Source organism: Rana temporaria, chromosome 4 (genome assembly GCF_905171775.1).
Source record: "Rana temporaria chromosome 4, aRanTem1.1, whole genome shotgun sequence".
NCBI classification, from domain to species: domain Eukaryota; kingdom Metazoa; phylum Chordata; class Amphibia; order Anura; family Ranidae; genus Rana; species Rana temporaria.
This window is the reverse complement of record NC_053492.1, coordinates 380,845,651-380,866,449: the sequence shown is the minus strand read 5'-3', so window position 1 is coordinate 380,866,449 and position 20,799 is coordinate 380,845,651. Positions and strand designations below refer to the sequence as shown.

The following is a 20,799-nucleotide window of genomic DNA, read 5'->3' as shown; positions in this document are numbered from 1 at the left end:
TATACTGCTACTATAACATCGCCCATTAACCATTTGGTTCTACCATTTTGCTTTCGCCTAACCATTCAGGTCCAGGGGCCGCATTGTGGAGCGCTATGGTCCCAGTGGATTTCTACTTGGCCATTTTTTGTGTCATATTTCTTTTTTGGTTCTTAGGATTGCACGACAGCCCTACAACCCCTGCATGGCGTTTATGGCAAGCCTGTTTGGCATTATATCATCAGATTGACTTATGTCTAGTGCAGGGAGCATTTTAAAAGTCGGACCAGTTAAGACGGCTCTCATAGGGAAACATTGGTTTTCACATGTCATGCGACATGAGCTCCCAATGTCGGAGCATTTGTCGTACCAGTGTGAACCCGGCCTCACACATATAGGTCAGTGTTCACTGGTCTAGAGTACTTGCCGGTTTAGCTTTACACCATGTTTCAGCTTTTTATTTTGGGCTGGGGTCTCAATTGTTTGGTTGATGCAGGTATATTGCTACTTTGACATCATACATTTAGCTTTACCAGTTTGTTTTCCCTAAACCATTCAGAGACTATATGGAGTGCTTTAGTCCCAGTGGATTTCCACTAGGCAATTTCTTTGTGCTACATACCTATGGACTGAAGTTTTGCCAGTGCAGCAGGGACCGGTCAAATTTTGATCCATGAATTGGCAGTCTTCTGTACAACCAGCCTGTTGGGTTTTTTCGGATTGGTTTCCTGATCAGTGTATTCTGATGGTGGGGAAGTCTTCCCACTGTCAGAATCCATTCATTCAGTGAGAAGGATATCCACATCAAATGTGTGGAATTGGGTCATTCTTTTCCGTACAACCCAATGGTTGAGCAAAAAAAAAGAAAGTATAATGTATGGCCAAACTAAAGCTGGATACACACTATACAATTTTTTTGTTATTTTTTTTCTTTTAGATTTACCTTCAACTATGTAGTGCAAGTGCTTGCCTGATTGCATATGAATTGAAAGTGTTTAGGTTTAGACCTCCATATTATATGGTTTTGGTAAATCTAAAGTAAATTGTATAGTGTGTATTCGCACAGTTGTATTTAGTTCATGTAAGATGCATTGGCTTCAGGTGAATGGTATGTCTGTCTGTCTCTTCATTACAGGTGTTTCATCATTGCTCTCCTCTTCAACCTGCCCACATTAGGTAGAGCTCATTTTTATTAAATGGCTTTGTGTGGAAAAGGAAAGAACAGTCAAGCAGCTCAAGGTCAATAGTAAAATCAGACACACACATGTAAACTGTTCTGAAACCTGAAAATGAAAGTTAACCACCAGTTCTCATAAGATAATAAATAATTTACTGTTAGGTTACTGGTTATAGAGTTAATTTTGTTAGAAATGTTTAGAGATGCATGGTTGTGTTATTCACCTACCTAATCGGTGTACAACTCTGGATAATTAGGTAATGAACAAACACATGTATTGAAGCAGCTTGAAGTTGCAGGAATAATACAGCATGCTGAAAATTTTCTAAAAATGAATTTGTTGTTTTGCCATTGATCAGGTGATATGCTGTTTGCATGTTTTTATCACATGTATTTTTGTTTCATAATTGAATTAATGTAAATCTCTATGTTTTTGAATATTTTCAAAAATGTGTAAATGTGAACAATTGCCAACGTTCCCTTTTTCTTTAGTGTTTTTTTTTTTTTTTTTTTTTTTTTTTTTACTTAAATGGGGTGCTGTTTTTACTCTGTCAAATAATCTTTGATTTATTACATTGGGTACCATATTTGCACTGTGGCATGATCTTTGATTTGATTGATGATCCCAATCTATAGGGGAAGTAAGATGCCTTCAGCTTTTGTGAAAGAATGGGGGGGGGGGGGTGTAATGTCAGTCAGACATTTGGATCTGTACCCCCCCCCCCCCTTGGAGCAGTAGTCGTACTGACACCCTCTACCTGTAATTTATTTAGTGTCAGATCTGTGTGTGTCTGTCTGTAGCTGTTCAGTAATGCAGCACTGTTTGTTCACATCATTAGTTGCATTAGAAAGCAGTAGCTAGTGTGCGTTGTTAGGAGCTTCGCCCATGCACTGAAAACAGTGCATCTCACCTTAATTTTTTTAGACCTTTTTGAAAATTCACTGCGTTGCAACATGCTACAGTGAAAAACGTGTGTTGGGGTTGTGCAAGGAAAGGCTGCCCAGTGCATCCATGAACAGGTCCTATTCCTAAGGCTAGGTTCACACCTAAGCGGTTTTCAGAAATGCACTACAGTCCATTTTACATGATTTCACATCTGTGCATTTTCAGCTTCTTGGGTCAGGGACATTTTTACCTGCAGCAGTTTGCATTTTTTGCTTCCATAGACTTCAATGAAAACAAATCACAAATGCAAGTGATGTGTTTCTGCCGCAGTTTGCATTTTTTACCCGCATGACAACAAACCTCTCCCCTTAACAACAAATGTGCCAAAACACACAAAACATGGTAAAAGCGCATCAAAAACACCCATTCAAAAATGCACAACGCACTGAAAAATGCATCAATCATAACACGCATAGGTGTGAACCTAGCCTAAATGTTCGAATTTTACTTTACAGTCTGAAGAAATGGGCAGGTTTACCTTATGCTAGCCATGCATTGTATTGATTACAAATAGTTCACTTTCTTGGAAATTCTAGTTTAATGCTTGTTTACATGTATGGCTAGCACTAGATCGGCAGAGCCTAGATTTAGATTCAGACATTTTCATTGAGTATTAATCTTTTCACATGTCATATTTTTTTTTGTAAGTTATAAAAAATAATAAAAACATAAAATAATAAAATCTACTGACCCCATCCACTGCTCTGCTGACACCATCAGTATATACTGTATACACATGTACATCTATACCTGGGAGATGCCCTTGGCCTGCCTGTAAAGTGGCACATCTGTGCAATGTATACAACATACTACAGCAAAACTGACATTCAGAAAGAATAAACAATGGTGTTTCACCACTTGTTTACCAGTGCAATTTTTTGTACACATGCTAAAATATATATTTTCTGAAAGCCGAGGACCTGGAGAATAAAATGATAGTTGCAATTTTTTTATGTTGCATAGTGTTTGCACAGCTATTTGTAAAGTATTAAAGATGGGGTTGTCGAGTAAGTAGATATCAAACATGTCAAGCTGTAAAATTGTGCACGCCTGTAAATTCGCAAAAAAACATGGCACCTGAAATTCTCCATAGGCAACACTTTAAAAGCATTGACAGGTTATCAGTTTAGCGTTATTTATGAATTAGAATTATTGCTCTCACTGCATTTGGGAAGATACCTCACATATATGGGGCAATTGATGCTACATACATGTACATGTGCTTTTAATTATTATTATTTTTTTCTCAAGATTGATACAGATGATACAGCACTGATTTTCCAAATTATCCAAGAATGTATTAATGTGCACTGTCCCTTTTTTTTAAGTTAAAGTTCTAAAATCTAAAGTGCTTTGTGCTCTACATACATCTTAAAACCCTAACATCATATGGGTGACTGTGTATATACACACATTATAGTGTGAAAAATACAAAGTTCTGTTGTGAAAAGTTCTGCTGACAGCTGTGCATAAGCACCAGTTCCTATAACAAGGTCACTGCAGTGCTAATGTGCAAATATCCAGTTCAGTCTTCAACCACATCAAAGACGCAACCTTTAAATGCTTCTGTCTGTGTCACCTTCACATTATATCTATCCCCCCCCCCCCCATTCTCACAGAACTCGCCAGATTCCAAGACCCTTCTTATGAAGATCTTAGGCCTGGTTCACACTTATGCATTTTCCCAGTGCATTTAGCATTTTTTAAACAAGTTTTTGACGCCTTTTAATGCGTTTTGCGTTTTTGATGTATCTGCTGTTGTGCAGGAGAAACTAGCAAAATCCCCATTTCCATTGAAGTCTATGGAACCAAAAACGCAACCTGCTGCGGGAAAAAAAAGTCCCTGACCCTTTCCAAAAAACCCACTGGTTGGAAACACACAAATGTGAATGTGACCCAAATGGACTGTAGTGCGTTTATGCAAAACTGAAAATGCATAGGTGAGAACCAGGCCTAAGAGTACATTATGATTTATAAAATCAAGAGAGGATAAGAGGAAGACATTGCATAATTCCCTTTGATTTGGTTGAAGTGCGGTGTAGTGACTTTGCTATAGAAACTGGTGCTTGTGCACAACTACTGGCAGAGCTTTGCATCAAGAGATTTCACACAAATGTTTTTTTGTTTTTTTTTGGCACAGAATATTTTGGTTTTGCACACTATTATATGATCTTAGTGTTTTAAGAAGTTTGTAGCGCACAAGTCACTTTTAGCATATTTCTTTAACGGAGCAGTGCACATTAAGAAGTTTTAAAAGAGAAGTATGGGTTTTGTTTTTTTTACCCATCATACTTGCCTAGGTGGATGCAGCATCGGTCCCGCGGTGCCTCTACACTGAGAACTGAGCGATCGAACATTGCCGATGGCTCGGTTCTCTCAGCTCCCCGAGCAGAGAGCTACTTACTGTAAATCAGCATCTCTCCGCTCTGCGCTTCCATGAGCACTGAGCTGTAAAGGGGCGGGGAGCGGCTATCACAGGCTTTCAGCAGTTCACTGAGAGGCTGAGACAGGCATGAGTCCAGGCACCTGGCGGATTCAGACTTCAGATTCTGCACATTAATGCGTTTTAAAAAGTTTGTAGCGCACAGGGCACGTTAAGCGCATTACTTTTGGCTGAAATCGGATCTGAAACGGTGAACAGGGAAGCACTGGATCCCTGCTGTGAGCCGATCTGGCGTACAGTGTGAACCTAGCCTAAGTTTTAAGAAGTTTGCAGAGCACGCAGCACTTTGAGCTTTGGCATTTTACTTTAAAGGGACAGTGCACCTTTACCGCTTGCTGACCAGCACACGACGATGTACGTCGGCACGGTGTGCAAATGGGTGTACCTGTACGTCGCCTTAAGTGCCGGTTCACACTGGGGCAACACGACTTCCAGCGCGACTTTACAAGGAAACTTGGAGCGACTTACAATGCGACTTCAAGTCGCCTCCAGGACAGGCGACTTTGCCAGTGGCCAATCACATAATAATCTGCTCTGTGGGAGGGAGGGGTTTGCCATAGAAAACTATTTTCACTTCCTGGAAAGTTGCTTCAATTAAGACAGGGGATCTGACTTGGAGGCGACTTCCATTGAAATCAATGGGTACAAGTCGCCTAGAAGTCGCCTTGAAGTAGTACAGGAACCTTTTCTGAAGTTGGATCGACTTCAGTAGTGTGCATTAAGACGGCTCTCATTCACTTCCATGTAATTTGTCATGTCGTGCAACTTGGGGGCCCCCCAGGTCATGGTAGTGCGAACCGGCTCTTAGAAATTGGGCTAGTGGGCACGTGCGCGCCGCCGGCGGGTTGAGCGTGCCTGCGGACTCTATGTCCACCAGTGGCCTGTGATCGTGACACGGAAAGGCAGAATGGGGTCATGTAAACAAGGCAATTCCCTGTTCTGCCTAGTAACGTGACAGGGATCTACTGCTCCCAGTGATCGGGAGCAGTGATCTCTGTCATGTTCTAGTGAGACCATCCCCCTACAGTTAAAACACAGTTAACCCCTTGACCGCCCCCTAGTGTTTAACCCCTTCTCTGCCAGTGTCATTTACACAGTAATCCGTGCATTTTTATAGCACTAATCGCTGTATAAATGTCAAAAATGTCTGATATGTCTGCCACAATGTCGAAGTCACAATGAAAAATCAGAGGTCGCCGCCATTGTTAATAAAAAAATTATAATAAAAATGCCATAAATCTATCCCCTATTTTGTAGACGCTATAACTTTTGCGCAAACCAATCAATATACGCTTATTGTGATTTTTTTTTTGTAGAAGAATACATATCGGCCTAAACTGAGGAAGAATTTTTTTTTTTTTATATATATATATATTTTTGGGGGATATTTATTATAGTAAAAACTAAATTTATATTGCTTTTTTTTCTCAAAGTTGACGCTCTTTTTGCTTATAGCGCAAAAAATAAAAACCGCAAAGGTGATCAAATACCACCAAAATAAAGGACTTCAATTATTTTTGGGTGCAACATCGCACGGCCGTGCAATTGTACAGTTAAAGCAGTGCCGTATCACAAATAGTGCTCTGGTCAGGAAGGGGGTAAATCCTTCCGGGGCTGAAGTGGTTAATAAGATCATGGATAATTAGTTTGATAAATCAGTGCTGTATCAATCTTGTAATATAAATATCGTGGGATATTTACTAATACAGCAGCTAGGATTTTATATTTATGGAGTGGCATGAAATATATATTTTTTTAACTATTTTTATTGTGTATAATTTTTATTTATTTTTTTGCTATAACAAGGTGCTTTTAAATCAGAGTCAATGACTTGGTATTTTGTATAGCTATTTTATCTAAGAGGAATTCCCAAAACATGGCCTGTTGGGGGGGGGGGGGGGGGGGGGTACTTGAGAACCACTGTCCTATGCGATAGTATAGGCAGGTGACAGTTACTTTTTATGGAGACATTGGGGGTTTATTAGACCCCCCAAATGCAGCTATTTTAGCACATATTGTACTGAAATAGCTGCATTGTCAATTACAGTAAAGAGGACTGACAGCTGTGACCCAAGAAGTGAGTTTATTAGTCGCAGGGATGATTTGGGAATGGATGTTTCCTTCTGCACTCACTAGGGAAGTAATTTTCCATTCCCTGGAGGAATGGGAGGTCCTGGGAACCAACACCAGTGTTGGCGGAGGTTAGGAGAAGGTGAGGGGGTGCACTTTGCTAGCCCCAATAGTCATTGGGCTGCTCTAGAGCCACCCTAATCTCTTGGCGCCTGCTGCATATTTGCATACATTTGTGCAAATACAACTGTGCTGAGAGCGCGCGTTCCTGGAACACTTACCAGCAGCTAATGGAAAGCTCTCAATCGCTACTTGCGATCAGAAGCTTTCCAATTATGGTCACATGATCATAAACCCTGCGTCCCGGCATCCTAAACCCCTTAAAGGGCCAGGAGGCGCCAGCCCCAAGGGTTAAAGCTGATATCAAGCTCACAGCTTCTGTAACAGTTGTGACTATGATTTAACCTCTTGTCTACCATGGCATTTATAAGCATAACTGGGGAATCCCTTCATCTTGTCCTAGTTGAAGGTCTGATATAAATGTTAATGGCGATAACTCACATTAAAAAGATGTGGGCTTCCCCCTAAAAAAAAAAACTTGCCAGACCCTTTTCCTTGATATCCTCTATGCCTGTCAGGCAGTAGGTAATCCCTTCCTGAGCAGAGAGCCGCAAATAGCTGTGGCCGTCATTATAGTAAAAAGGGCTGGCTGCTTCACCTAGCCGCTCAGAGCCGCAGCAATCATCTTTAATTCCTACCGCTACAATTTTATACCGGCCTAAATCACTGGTGTGAATGTATCATTTGCAACATCTGTATTCATGTTTGTTTCCTCTTGAAAGTGTGTTTTGTGAGCAAGGTTTTTGTTCAACAGGAAAATATTGTTACTGTTTTCAGAGCGATAAACAACCCAATATTAATCCACTGAGTTGTTTTTTAAGCCTCTTTGATAATGGGTATCAACAGTTGCACAACAATAAGGCAGCCAATAGTGACCTGGTCTTCCTTTTTTTTTTTTTTTTTTTTCTTTTTTTTATACACAGTCTGTACGTCGCTGAATGTGTTAAAGAGGCTGTGCGTGCTTGATCCTTTGTTTAATATTTCACTGACTGTAGAGGATGCCTGTGATGTTATTAATCAGTTGGATTTTAAGAATCCTAGTTGAAATAATCCAGCGCATTGTAAGCGAGCTATGAGGTTTTCTGTGTTTGACTTGGCCTCAGGTTTGTCTGCGAGGTTTACACACATTCTTAAGCTCGACAAAGAATATTTTTTTTCTCCCTCAGCCTTCCTGCCTTCTATATTTTTCTTTTTTTTTTCTTTCCCTTGCCTTTTCCATCTTGGATCATTTATACACAAATCTGTCTCGCATGTGTTTTGCTTTGCAGAGTCTCAAGTCGGATGAAGAAGCAGAAATAGTGAAGGAGCCTGAGATTGAAAACTTCGAAGCAGAAGGTAAAGATTGTGAAATGAAACTTAGTTTAGAAAGCGTCCAATGGCTTTGAATGTTTCAAATTGGGCCTCTTTAGTAATGTGTTTCACTCTGATAGTCTAATGGCTAAACCCATCTCACGTTTTATTGTTCCTTGCTCGATTTAGTCTACTAGTAAAGATTAGCAAATTTCTCTCCAGATTCAATTATTTGTTGCTTTCAACTAAATCTTGTATTGTTCTAAAAAACTACTTGCCAATACCCCTTATTTGCAGGGCATTTCGCACATGAATTATGCAGTGTGAATTAGGCAGGTATTCTCATACACCTTAGGAATCGGAGAAGTGTGGTTTGTCTGGAAGTGTCTGTCAAAATATTCACTCATTTCTATGTGTGACATCATTTTAGCCTACGTGTGACATCATTTTGGCCTGTGTGCACTGGCTATATTTCTTTGACAAGCTTCAGAGGTGCATACCTCTTAACGTTTTCAGATGGGAATGAGGGATACACATTAGCAAAATTATGTAGGCATAGGACGCACACCCTGCCACGCCCCCTCAAGGGTGAATTATACACAAAAATGATTTGTTAAAAACCCACAAGTGCTTTTTTTTTTTTTTTTTTTATTATTATTTTTTTTTTTCTACTACTTTTCTTTTTTATATTGGCTTTCGAAATTTACAAATTTAGATTATTAAATTGGATGAAAGGTTTAGCATTGTGAAACACTTCTTAAAAGATAAAAAGTGAATTTTGTTTATACAACTATATAGATCAGACCGAAATGTGGGACAAATGAGGACGACAGAGGGACTTTGTTCCAAATCATGGGCAGTCCCTCAAAATCAGGGACAGTTGGGGTCTATGGAGGTGCCTCTGCTGCAGGTTACAAGTATGTTTCCAGCAAATGAATAGTCAGAGAAGATTTTATCCTTGAGCAATTTTCATTCCGTGCAATGGTTGGACTGTATCAGGAAATCCCTGATGTAGAAACATTTTGTTGCAGGCAAACTGTATTGTCTGCAAACTTTTACTAATGGTGTCTCATAATCGAACTCTAATTATAAATTAATTCTCCCTTTGTTTATATCTAATGCTATATACACTATATTACCAAAAGTATTGTGCCGCTTGCCTTTACACGCACATTCATTTTAATGGCATCCCCGTCTTAGTCCGTAGGGTTCAATATTGAGTTGGCCCACCCTTTGCAGCTATAACAACTTCAACTCTTCTGGGAAGGCTGTCCACAAGGTTTAGGAGTGTGTCTATGGGAATGTTTGAACATTCTTCTAGAAATGCATTTGTGAGGTCAGGCACTAATGTGGACGAGAAGGCATGGTTCACAGTCTCTGCTCTTATTCATCCCAAAAATGTTCTATCAGGTTAAGGTCTGGACACTGTGCAGTCCAATCAAGTTCCTCCACCCCAAACTCGCTCATCCATGTCTTTATGGACCTTGCTATGTGCAGTGGTCCAAATCGTTTGGTGGCGCGAGGATTATGGTGTGTTTTTTTTTTTTTTTTTCAGGTGTTGGGCTTGGCCTCTTACTTTCAGTGAGGAGAACGCTTAAGTTGTCAACATACCAAGACATTTTGGACAATGTCATGCTTCCAACTTTGTGGAAACAGTTTGGGGATGGCCCCTTCCTGTTCCAACATGACTGCGCACCAGTACACAAATAAGGTCCATAAAGACATAAATGAGCAGTCAAGCACCACTAATCGCCCCGCCCCCTCCACTAATTTGTCATCTTTGCCCCTTTGCGCTAGATGACTTTGTCCCGGCATTGACCCCTGGCACATTGTAAGCAGGATACTTTGTGGTGTTTTGTGAGCAAAAATGACTAACATTTTACCAATCCTCCAAATCCTCCTATTCATGTATGAGCACAGCTGTATTTGTTTATCATTGAGTGTGGCAAACAATTGGGCTAGCTTACTTCTGAGGGGCTCAACTGATGTATGATATACTCTCAACTGAGTAATGTTTCTCTTTCCCCCAAATCTCAGGACAGCTAAGGGCATGGAACACAGGAATATATGACAGTCCAAGAAGAACTTCTGATATGACTCAAAACCAGGTGCGGGACATCTGGGAGGAGCTTGGTGTTGGACACCATGGATACCTCAATCAACAGGAACTTTCCACTGTATGTAAGAATATAGGACTTGAAGATCTTACCGAAGAGGTATGTGATAAATGAATGGAAGTGTCACAAATATCAACCTTGTCTTTTTTTTGATCAGGACTGAAATTTTTCACAATTCTCATTAACACTTAGGAAGTAGGGAGTGTATTTCCAAGAATAGGAAACGCAAAAACGTAGAGCACAGAGTGATGTCCATATAAGATACACTTTTTTGAGGATAAAAAAACATCCACTTGTATGTAAATTATGAAGCATCCAGTCTGGCAGCAAGGTATCACATAAGCTCATAAATTGTCCGAGCAAACACTAGTGGGATGAAGAAGAGCCAGGATCCACACACTGTAAGATGTTATGCGAGCAGCACGGAACGGGGGGTGACAGGCAGTTGGAAATAACCGAGAACACAGGAGTGGCTGCTCTGGATGGCACAGGCGGGCAACACTCTACGAAAAACAGCCTGCTCATAAAATGTCATAGCAAACACAAGTGGGGTGATAGAGAAGAGCCTGGATCCACACACTGTCAGAGGTTATGTAGGCATCAGGGACCGGAGGATGGCGAGAAGCCAGAAATAACCAAGAACACAGGAGAGGCTGCACTAGATGGCACAGGCAGGCAGCGCTCTGCAAAAAAAGCCCAAGAATACCCTATTGGATTGGTTAGTAGCCAGAATGACAGCGGAAGCTGTAATTTCCCTTCAAAATAAAGAACAGATTTTATAGCTGTAGAAAAAATACAGCATAACAGGAGAGAAGGGGGCAGGATACGTTTTTGGAATGGAATATATAACTGCTGTAATACTGGTAAGGCAGGCCATAGATTAGGCAAAAAGAAAATCACTCGATTTCCCCCATCAACCGAGTCCTCCTGACGTTCAACAGCCAGGATCAACTTGGTTACTAGCAGACTGCCCATAGATGGTTTGAATCTCGGGCAGTCCATGCTGAACCAGCCAAGATTTGAACCGTCTATGACCAGCTTAAGTTTTTTTTTTTTGTTTTTTTTTGTGCCTGGAGTTGGTTCACTGTAAAGCTGAAAATACATTATTTGCTTTAAATACACTTTGATTTTTGGACTTTAATTTGAACATTTAATATGTTTTTGGGTTGCAGAATTTGTGTGTATGTAAGTGATTCCACTCAATCTCTTAACTAATATTCTTTTATGCTTATATCTATTAGTAGTTATCCACATCTAATTAGACTTGCCTGTAATGTTAAAGGCATCTTGGTGCTTATCCAAGTAGTTTTCCCAATTTGAATGATTGGCAAGGACATACCACAGCATTCATAGCCACATGGGTAAGACAGTAAATTCAATCACGATTGTATTGTGTAATATGTCAAGACAAATATGTCAAACTGGAAAAATCATCCCTCAACGGGTTGGGGGGGCCCCAAAACGCATTGCCATTGTAATACCACCACTTCTCTGCAAAATTGAAGCTCGCACTGATCCATGAGAACAGTGCTGTTTTCCAGCTTCGGACGGTCCAGTTTGCCTGATTTTGTACCATGCAGCAAGGACCCAGGACAGACTTTGGATTTTCAGATCATCTCCAAAGGCTCACGATAACGTTGCCACAAACGTTTGAGGGACCAAAGGCACAGTAGGGAGGTGGCTTTGAAGAACCACTTTTAATATTATTTTAATATAAAATTTATAAAAAATATATATTTTACTGCACCCTGGTCGTTAAGGTGGTTTACCCATGTGGATATAAATGCTGGGGTCTGTTCCTGGCTTGAATTTGATCTTGTACTAAATCTGCATAGAAAAGTGATGAATATTGTAAGTATTATTCTTAAAAAGCAAAAAAAAAAAAAAATCCCTATCGACAAACTTTTAGAATGCATTCGAGAGAAAGTCCTGTTTGGAGCACTCATTTAGATACTTTCATCAGAGTTTTTATATCTGATTTAGGGATCAAATGTTCATAAGAGCTTTTACCCCTATGAAGAGGCAATTTATTAGGAAAGTAGGTCTCAAGCAGACTGCTCTGCCTGCGTAGTTGTAGCTGTGTAATTGTGCTTCAGAGATGATACATTATGCTTGTTTTTTTTTTAATAGGAACTTGAAGACCTGTTTAACAAGCTGGACAGAGATGGAGATGGCAGAGTAAGCTTTCTAGAGTTTCAAGTGGGTTTGTTTAGCCACACACCTATTGCTTCCACACCACTAAAACATCATCGTCCATGTGCACTTTACAAGGTGGGTTTATAAATCTTTTAATTAGCTATTAACCACTTCACATTTGGGGCAATTTTTTTCTTTCTTTTTTTGCACACTGTAAATTTTTGTTTTTGCTATAAAATAAATTGGAATATATTTTCTGAAAGCAAACTTTGTTTTCATTCAAAAATTTTATTAGACAATACAAAAGCCATTACATAGCTATTGATCAGGTAATGTTGGTAATAAAGTTCTCCACACAGGAAGAAAAACAAAAAAGAACACTGTTGACAGTATAGAACAGGACACTCGCTCCTCTTCAAGGAGTGAACATTGTTGTAGAATCCAGGCAGGCGATGGCTATCCACATCATTTTGATAACTGTGTGTTGAGTAGAGAAAGCAAAAAGAACCGACCAGGCAGTGTTAAGAAGGCATACCAAAGACATCCAATAATCAAAGAGAAAGATAGAGAATGGAGAAAAAAAGGGAAAGGAGGCAGGGTGGTTCCAGTGTCTGCATTGGCAGCGGTCTGAAGAGCTCAAACTGATGACCAATGAATGGATTTAGCTAAGGCTCTAAAAGGGCATCTGCAAAATCCTGGGGTAATATTTATTGACCCAGGGTTGCCAAATTTTGATGTACCTGTGCACCTTATCCTGAAGTGTCACCATAATCTTGGCATGTATCATCTCCTGAGTGATTAATTTTTTTATTGCAGTCACACAAAGAGTGGGCAAGGATTAAATGCCTGTTTTTACTGCTATCAGGAGCTGTGTTTATAGAGGTTTACCGTCACCTTCTGTCCTGCTGACAAGGTTTTACTAAACAGGAAATCAAGCGAAAATTTGCGACATGGACACAGATGGTACTACAGAGCTGACGGGATCTCTAGCCTTTCCTTACGCTACTAAAGAAAATCATTTTATTTCAGTTTTTATTGTTGCTGTTGGACATTTACCCCCTCTTCCCATCTGATAAAATGTCAGCAGGACTGAAAATGAGGGGAAATTTATCTAATTGAGCTCCAGATAGCAAAAAAACCTTACAGTGGTTCTGACCCTTTCCCATTCAGTCTAAAACTTAAATGGAACTATAGGAAAAACTTTTTTGCATAGAGTAGGGGAGGGTTATAACCCCTGCCAGATTTCTTTTCACCATATGTGTCCCATTGCAAAGATTTCCCTTCACTTCCTGTCCCATTGTCAAAGAGGAAGTGGGAGGAAATCACTGCAAATTTAAGAAATTCTTTGTGGAACCCAGGTCACCAGAACTAGTGTCCCCATTGGAATATTTCCACTCTATTACTTTTATGGGGACACCATAAAACTTTTATTTTTTATTTTTACTTTTACTTCTAATGATAATGGTAAACAGGACAAATAGAAGGTGAATGGGGCACAGACAGCAATAAAAACGTTATAGGTGTTCTAATCCCTCTCCAATCTATCCAAAGCTAAAGAAAATGTTTTTTTGCCTTTAGTTACACTTTTTCTTAAAGTATATGTCCAGCCAAAAAAACAGTTAAGTACAAATCTATTTATATTTAGGGGAATACCTGTATATTAAGTATAGAAACACACAATTATCATATAGTAGGATATACTGTAAAGCCCTGACTTCATATATTTCATTATTATTCTCAGCTGGTCATAGATGCTCTTTATTGCCTGAGTTTGAAAATATGCCCAGTACGGAGAAGAAAAGTTTAGATTTCCTGAAAATTCACATTCTAATAAAAGCACTCTTTAAGAGATTTTATATATCGTGGACATTTAGGTAATTGATTGTTTTTCATCTGCAGCTAGAAGACAGCAGCCATAAAAGTCCATCTTTGCTGTCGGGATTTGGAGGCTTCCATGTTTTCTCGAAAATTGATGATGGAACTGGCTTTGGAAACCCAGAGCAGATCATGATCATTTGGGAAGAAGAGGGTATTGAGGATGGTAAAGAAATATTTTTGGTATGGAACTGTTTTTTGCTTGATAAAACTGTTATACACTAAGGGTAGAATTTACTAAAACTGAAATGTGCAAAATCTGGTGCAACTCTACATAAAAACAAATCTGTGTCCAGGTTGTATTGTCAATGCTTAAATGAACAAGCTGAAGTTAGAAGCTGATTGGCTACAATGCACAGTTGCACCAGATTCCCAGTTCATCCAGGTTTAGTAAATCTTCCCCTATTTTAACTGCTGAAGTGTACTGTCAAACTTCACTGTATCCAAACCACAGTCTCTAAATACAGAGCTTGTGATTTTACTATGCACTCAAATAGGTGTTTTAAATTGTATACCATATGGCAGGCATTGGTGCCTTCGTTTTCTCTCTGTAGAGAATTTAATATACAGGGTCTGCCATATCGGTAATATTTTTATTGGAAAAAACGATTTTATTGAAAAGTATATGCACGGTACATGAATCAATATAAACCATTGTGGCTAAAAGAAAGGTAATGCATACATAAACACCTTGGATTATCTGAGTGACACAAAAGTATAATCCCAACGGGGGTGGAGCCAGCACACACTAAAAAAAAGGGTACAAAGAGGGAAAAGTAGGGGGGAGGGGGAAGTGAGGGAAAAACACATCACGCACACATTTCGTCAACCATCTGCCCCAGACCGTCTCATACTTAAGCGGACACCCTCTATGGACATAAATCATTTTTTTATATGGAAGGACGTCATTGACCTCTTTTTTCCAGCACTAAATTGTGGGGGGTAGGGCCTGCATCCAAACACGGGCCACCACCTTTCTCGCCAAGAAGCGCGTCTCATGTAGAAAGGTACGCAGGTGTTTGTCAGCATCTAATTCCGGCAGCAGACTGAGCAGGTACATCTTTGGGTCTAGAGTAGCAGGAGAGCCCATCTCGTTGTGCAGGAACCGTATCACTTGCATCCAGTATGCTTGGATAACTGGGCAGGACCATATAAGATGGTAGAAGGAGGCTGGGGTGTGGTCGCAGAGGCCGCAGGTCGCAGAGGCGGTACCCTGGATTGTACATGGGTTTGAAACGCGCTATGCTCTGAGGGGTCAGGTATGTCTTTTGTATATCCTCATCCTCAACTAGTCCAACGTCCACCTCCCTCCTAGTCTTGGCAGCATAGGCCAAAGCTGTTGTACTAGGGAGACGGATGGCGGAGTATAAGGTGGAGATCAGTTTGGCTGGTGCAGTATCTGTGACTATGTCTACTATGGAGGGAACCACCAGAGACGGGTTGGAGACAGTATAGCGTGTCAGAGTTGTAAGTACCTAAAAAGAAGGCAATTGGGGAGGGAAAATTCCTCCTTCAGCATTTGGAATGTTTTAAGCCCCGTAGCGGTCATGATATGGTGTATGTACAGGATCCCATGGCGTATCCACACCGCAGGGTCCGGAACAGTCAATAATTCCGGGAGGCGTCTGTTGAACCAAAGGGGGGTATGGGAGTGGACCTGTGGGGTCCCGAGTTTCTGTAGTGCTGTCTGCCATACCCTCCGGTGGTGAGTCAGCATGCCTGCTTTGTGTTGAAGGGGATGTCCTGTCAAAGGGGCTGTGAGGACCGACTGGATTGGAGAGTGGGCAGGGTCGTCAGGGTGCTCACAGAGCAATAGCTGGTACCTCAATCGCTCCGTTTTATCAAAATAATAAAAATGGGACAATTGGGAGGCAAGGTAGTAATCCTGAAAATCTGGGAAAGCGACTCCTCCCAATGTCCCAGGGTTCTTCAGAACTCTCCAAGATAATTTGTGTCTGTTGTGACCCCATATGAACGAGTTAAGAATAGATTCAATTATCCTGAAGAATTTTTGAGGTATATACAGGAGAGCATGCCATACCAAATAGAGTATCTTTGGAAGGAGTATAATTTTGACTAATATCGGTAATATTTACAGTATGGTCTATCCTGTGGGAGGTGAGGTCTCTGGGCTCTTTATCATCCCTCTTGCTAGTCAACTCATGGGCTGTCCTAGAAGATGATTTGGGAAAACCGGGAATTATCCGTGGTATTTTCTCGGAGACTTCCAGGACAGCCTGATTCCTGCTCTTGTGTTATGTTCTTTGTCTGTTTGTATATGTTTTGTTCAGGTTTTGCCCTTCAGTTCTTCCCAGATTCCATCACAATGCTTGAAGTACTTGGGCCTCCTCTTGGATACCCTTTAAACCAAGGTCTTGTTGCCCTGGGAAAAGCCAACAAAATTGCAGACTCAGGTTTAGCAACTTCAATCCCAACATTGGTCCTCTCTGCGGAGATGTATGTGAGTCCTGGGGTTGATGGTATCTCCCTTCCAAGTGGTTTTATTTGCTCCATTTTACTCAAGACCCTTGCAGCAGAACATTCCTATGGCAAATCCAATGTGTCCTATGTGCCATAAGCAAAAATGCTCAAACCCGCTCCACCATAATAAAAAAAACAACTTGCAGAGATGTGAGAAGTCATGAACTTTTCAATGGAACACACCAGGGGCCAAGATAAGGCATTGTTCTAAAAATCAAAGAAAGCTTTTATTTTTCTGCAACAGGTACAGCTGACAGCGTGACGAGAAGAAAAAGAAGCAGATTACAGTCTGGAGTAATCAGTCCCGCACACTCCAGACCCCCTGCTGCTAAGCAGAGCAACCTACCAGTGCATATCAGCACTGCTAAGCAGTGCCTACCAGTGCTGCCAATCGGTGCTCATCAGTGCAGCCTCATCAGCACACATCAATGAAGGAGAAGAATTACCATCAATTTTTTTTTTTGTTTAGCAAAAAATAAAAACGCCAGTAGGGTTTGTGTGGAAAAAAATAACAATTTAATATGGGTACAGTGTAGCATGACCACGCAATTGTCATTCAAAGAGTGATAGCGCTGAAAGCTGAAAATTTGCCTAGGCAGGAAGGGGGTTTAAGTGCCCAGTAAGCAAGTGGTTAACAAAAAAAAAACAAGACTCAAACCAGTTGCCGACCGCTGCGCGCCGATGTACGTCGGCACAATGGCACGGCTGGGCAAATGGTCGTACCAGTATGTCTCTCCAATGAAACCGGCTAGCAGGCGCATGCCCTCACCGCGGGAGCTTGCCTGCAGATTCCGCAGACTTAATTGCTCGCCGCGATCGCAGGCCACCGGCAGACGAGTCAGAACGGGGAAATGTAAACAAGGCATTTCCGTGTTCTGCCTAGTGACATGACAGATCTTCTGTTCCCTGTCATCGGGAACATTGATCTCTGTTATGCTCTAGTGAGCCCACCCCCCTACAGTTAGAACACACTGAGGGAACACACAGTTAACCCCTTGATCGCCCCTAGTGTTAACCCCTTCCCTGCCAGTGACATTTCTACAGTAATCGGTGGCTATCTTTAGCTCTAAATGTCAGTGTTCCCAAAATAGTGTCAAAAGTGTCTGATCTGTCCGCCACAATGTCTCAGTCCCGATTAAAAATCACTGATTACTGTCATTAGTAGCAAAAAAAAAAAAAATGACATAAATCTTTCCTCTATTGTGTAAATGTTATAACGTTTGCGCAAACCAATATACACTTATTGCATGTCAATTTTATTTGGGTACAGCATTACATGACTGCTCAGTTGTCAGTTAAAGTGACGCAGTGCCGTATCGCAAAAAATGCTCTGGTTATTAAGGGGGTAAAATCTTCTGGGGCTGAAGTGGTTGGTTATTATCCCTTTCGGTTGTTCACTAGTGGTGGTTCCTTGACCACAAACAAGTCTTTTTTTTTTTTTTTTTTTTTTCCCTTTTGTCATTTTAGCAATGGCGTTATTACTGCCATTTGACCTTTCAAAGCTGCAGCTCAAAGTCTTCACTAATGAAAGTGAAACTTGCTTACTTCAACCACTGGTAAGTTGTGTTTGAAGCTGTTGCCCTGCAAAGTGCCTATTGTGGTGGATTAGGGAAAAAATTCCTATTTGATAAGATTGAGCTTATTCTTTTTATTATTAGAATCACTTAAATGTTGCCAAATGTTGCTTTTCTTGTATTCTTATAAGATATATATGCATATGTATGTATGGGTATGTGTTGCAATGCAGATATTGTCGAATATTGATAAAATGAAGAAATAAATGTTTTAGAGTTATAAGTACATCTTAGAACTTTGAATATACAAAGGATTATTATCAAGAAGCAGCTATTTCCCCCCCTCACTCCTAATTACGTCCCCTCCTTTATGATGAATTCCTGTACATTTTTCTTTGAGGCTTGTGTGGACTTTTCAAAGGAAGCTAACCCATCCCCCCTGCATTTCCTGTCTTCAGCCCACCAAAGGAATTCTATGTAAACTGGTCTGCTTTACTGAGAAAACGTTTATGTCACGTGGATTTTCAAGAAGAGCATGGAATAGGGAACCACCCTTCTATATGAACTGGCCAATGACAGCCTCACAAGGGGGTGGGTGAAATGGGTGTGAATTGTATGGGTTGACGAATAAGAATGCATTTTTGTGATGTTGTATTTTTAATAAAGCTAAAGAGAGGAGGATTTCTCCTTCCTGTTGTTGGAATCGAGACTGAGGTGAGCATGTGAATCTTTTCTTGTCTCTAAGATTGCATTTGTCTCACTTTATAATTTGAATCAGACGGCAGTATGGGTAACCCTGAGTTTGTCAGGAAATTGATTAATGAGTCTCTGTCACTATCTTGCAAGCAATAGCTGAAGAGAAGTCCAGACAGCTGCACTCTGAAAGTGGTAATCCACATTTTTTCACCAAATCAAACAAAGCAGTATAAAGCCAACAAAATGATCACAACAAGCGACAGAATGTCTAGCGTGTTTAGTTTTCCTCTTAGCGCTTAATCCTAACTCAAGCAATGATTGATCAAACAGCTTATACATTGAGAAACCTGCCACCCACGCTATAAAAATTTAGCATGAAGGACACGTCTCACAACAAAAGCATATATACAAAAATAAGCACAAAATAAAAATGCTAAAATACAACAAATGTATGTTCATTTTATTCTGCTTTGATTTGGTGAAATAAAGGTTGATTACAGATTTCATAGTGAAGCTATCTGGACTCTTCTTCAGTTATATTTACAGGCTTTTGAACTTGACTGGCACCCAAATGGAGTGTGTGAGGTGTGATGAAGAGCGGACCGAACTCGAACTGCATTATCTTGTTGCTAGCTTAAAAGCTGTTGACTCTCTCTGAATCTGGTCTTCTAAATCTATTTTCTTTATCAGTCTGCCGGTCTTGTTCTATCAGAATTTCCTCCATCTTCCAAATGCCTTTGGATAGTGTAGGAAACTATGCTAGCTGACAAGTCTTCAAAACTGTATGAATGCGGAAATTTACATTATTTATTTGGGAACTTTTTTTTTATCCTCTGGCTTAGTTTTGTACACTTTGATGATATTTATGTAACCTGGGACTTTAATTGCTTAAACTTCAGTAGTTATTGAAAAAAGTGTGGTGGTCCAAAACTTTTGACCAGAAGCATATAAGGGACAGTGGGGGTCGGAGTCATAAATGTGCTTTATTTGCAGACGACATACTGTTATTTATCACTTCCTCCCCACACCACCCTACTAAATCTAATGTCCCTCCCTACTGTTTTGGGAAAAATTCAGGCTTAATAGTCAATCAGGACAAATCGGAAGCTCTGAATATCAACCTTTAAAACTTTGACTTTAGGGGCCTTCAGTCCCAATATCCTTTTCTGTGGCAACAGACATCTCTTCCCAATTTAGGAATTTACCTAACCCCCAACATTTTCTCACTTTATAACTATCCTCCTATTTTCTAAACTTCTAGAGGATGTGAAGGCGTGATCTGACGTAAACCTGTCTTGGATTGGGAGAATAGCTTTGGTTAAGATGACAGTCCTACCTAGGCTGTTATTTTATTTCCGAACTCTGCCTATCCAGGTCCCTGTTAATGAAACGCAGCAATTTCAATCCCAAAATTTCCAATTCATCTGGGGATTAAAGGGACACAGGCTACAATGTATGCCACCAGAGAAGTGAGAGGTTTGGTAGTACTAGCTTCTGGAAAGTATTATGTAGCGCCGCAACTGGCACAATTGTTCCAACTCATAGTAAACACTATAGGCTAGAATGGGTGTCTCTTGAGGCCCAAGTCTGCTCCCCACTTGTAATGGATTTAATACTGTGGACTCCACTGAAATATTGCAAGGCAATTATGTGCCCTACGCTCTCCCATTCTTTACACTTGTGGGACATAAGCTGTAGGGAATGGCCCTTGTGCTCCACCTATACACCTATGGCTCCTATCTTTGGCAACCCCCTATTCCCACCCGGAATGCAATTAGCAAGTGTCTGTTAGTGGTTGAATAAGGGACTTTATCGTATAGGGGTCTATCTTGATCATAGAGGAATTTGATCCCCTACTTTATAGATAGCCTGGAGATGCCCCCTACAAAGAATTTTCACTCACAGCAAATTCTCCATTTTCTCAAAACATTACAGAAAACAGCTTCGATCTGGCG

General features: G+C 40.5%; 1 protein-coding gene across 6 annotated transcripts in view; it reads left to right on the top strand.

The window, feature by feature from the left end:
* NINL (ninein like) overlaps window positions 1-20,799 on the top strand; it is a 240,108-nt gene that overhangs the window by 109,866 nt on the left and 109,443 nt on the right. For 5 of the 6 annotated variants that reach the window (XM_040351034.1, XM_040351035.1, XM_040351039.1 and 2 more), the window contains 4 exons: window positions 8,004-8,070; window positions 10,063-10,241; window positions 12,273-12,413; window positions 14,178-14,336. In XM_040351034.1, coding sequence (XP_040206968.1) covers window positions 8,004-8,070; window positions 10,063-10,241; window positions 12,273-12,413; window positions 14,178-14,336 — 546 coding nt within the window. Of the gene's footprint in view, window positions 1-1,080; window positions 1,219-8,003; window positions 8,071-10,062; window positions 10,242-12,272; window positions 12,414-14,177; window positions 14,337-20,799 lie in introns of those variants that run through there. The other variant, XM_040351037.1, reaches the window with a different exon arrangement.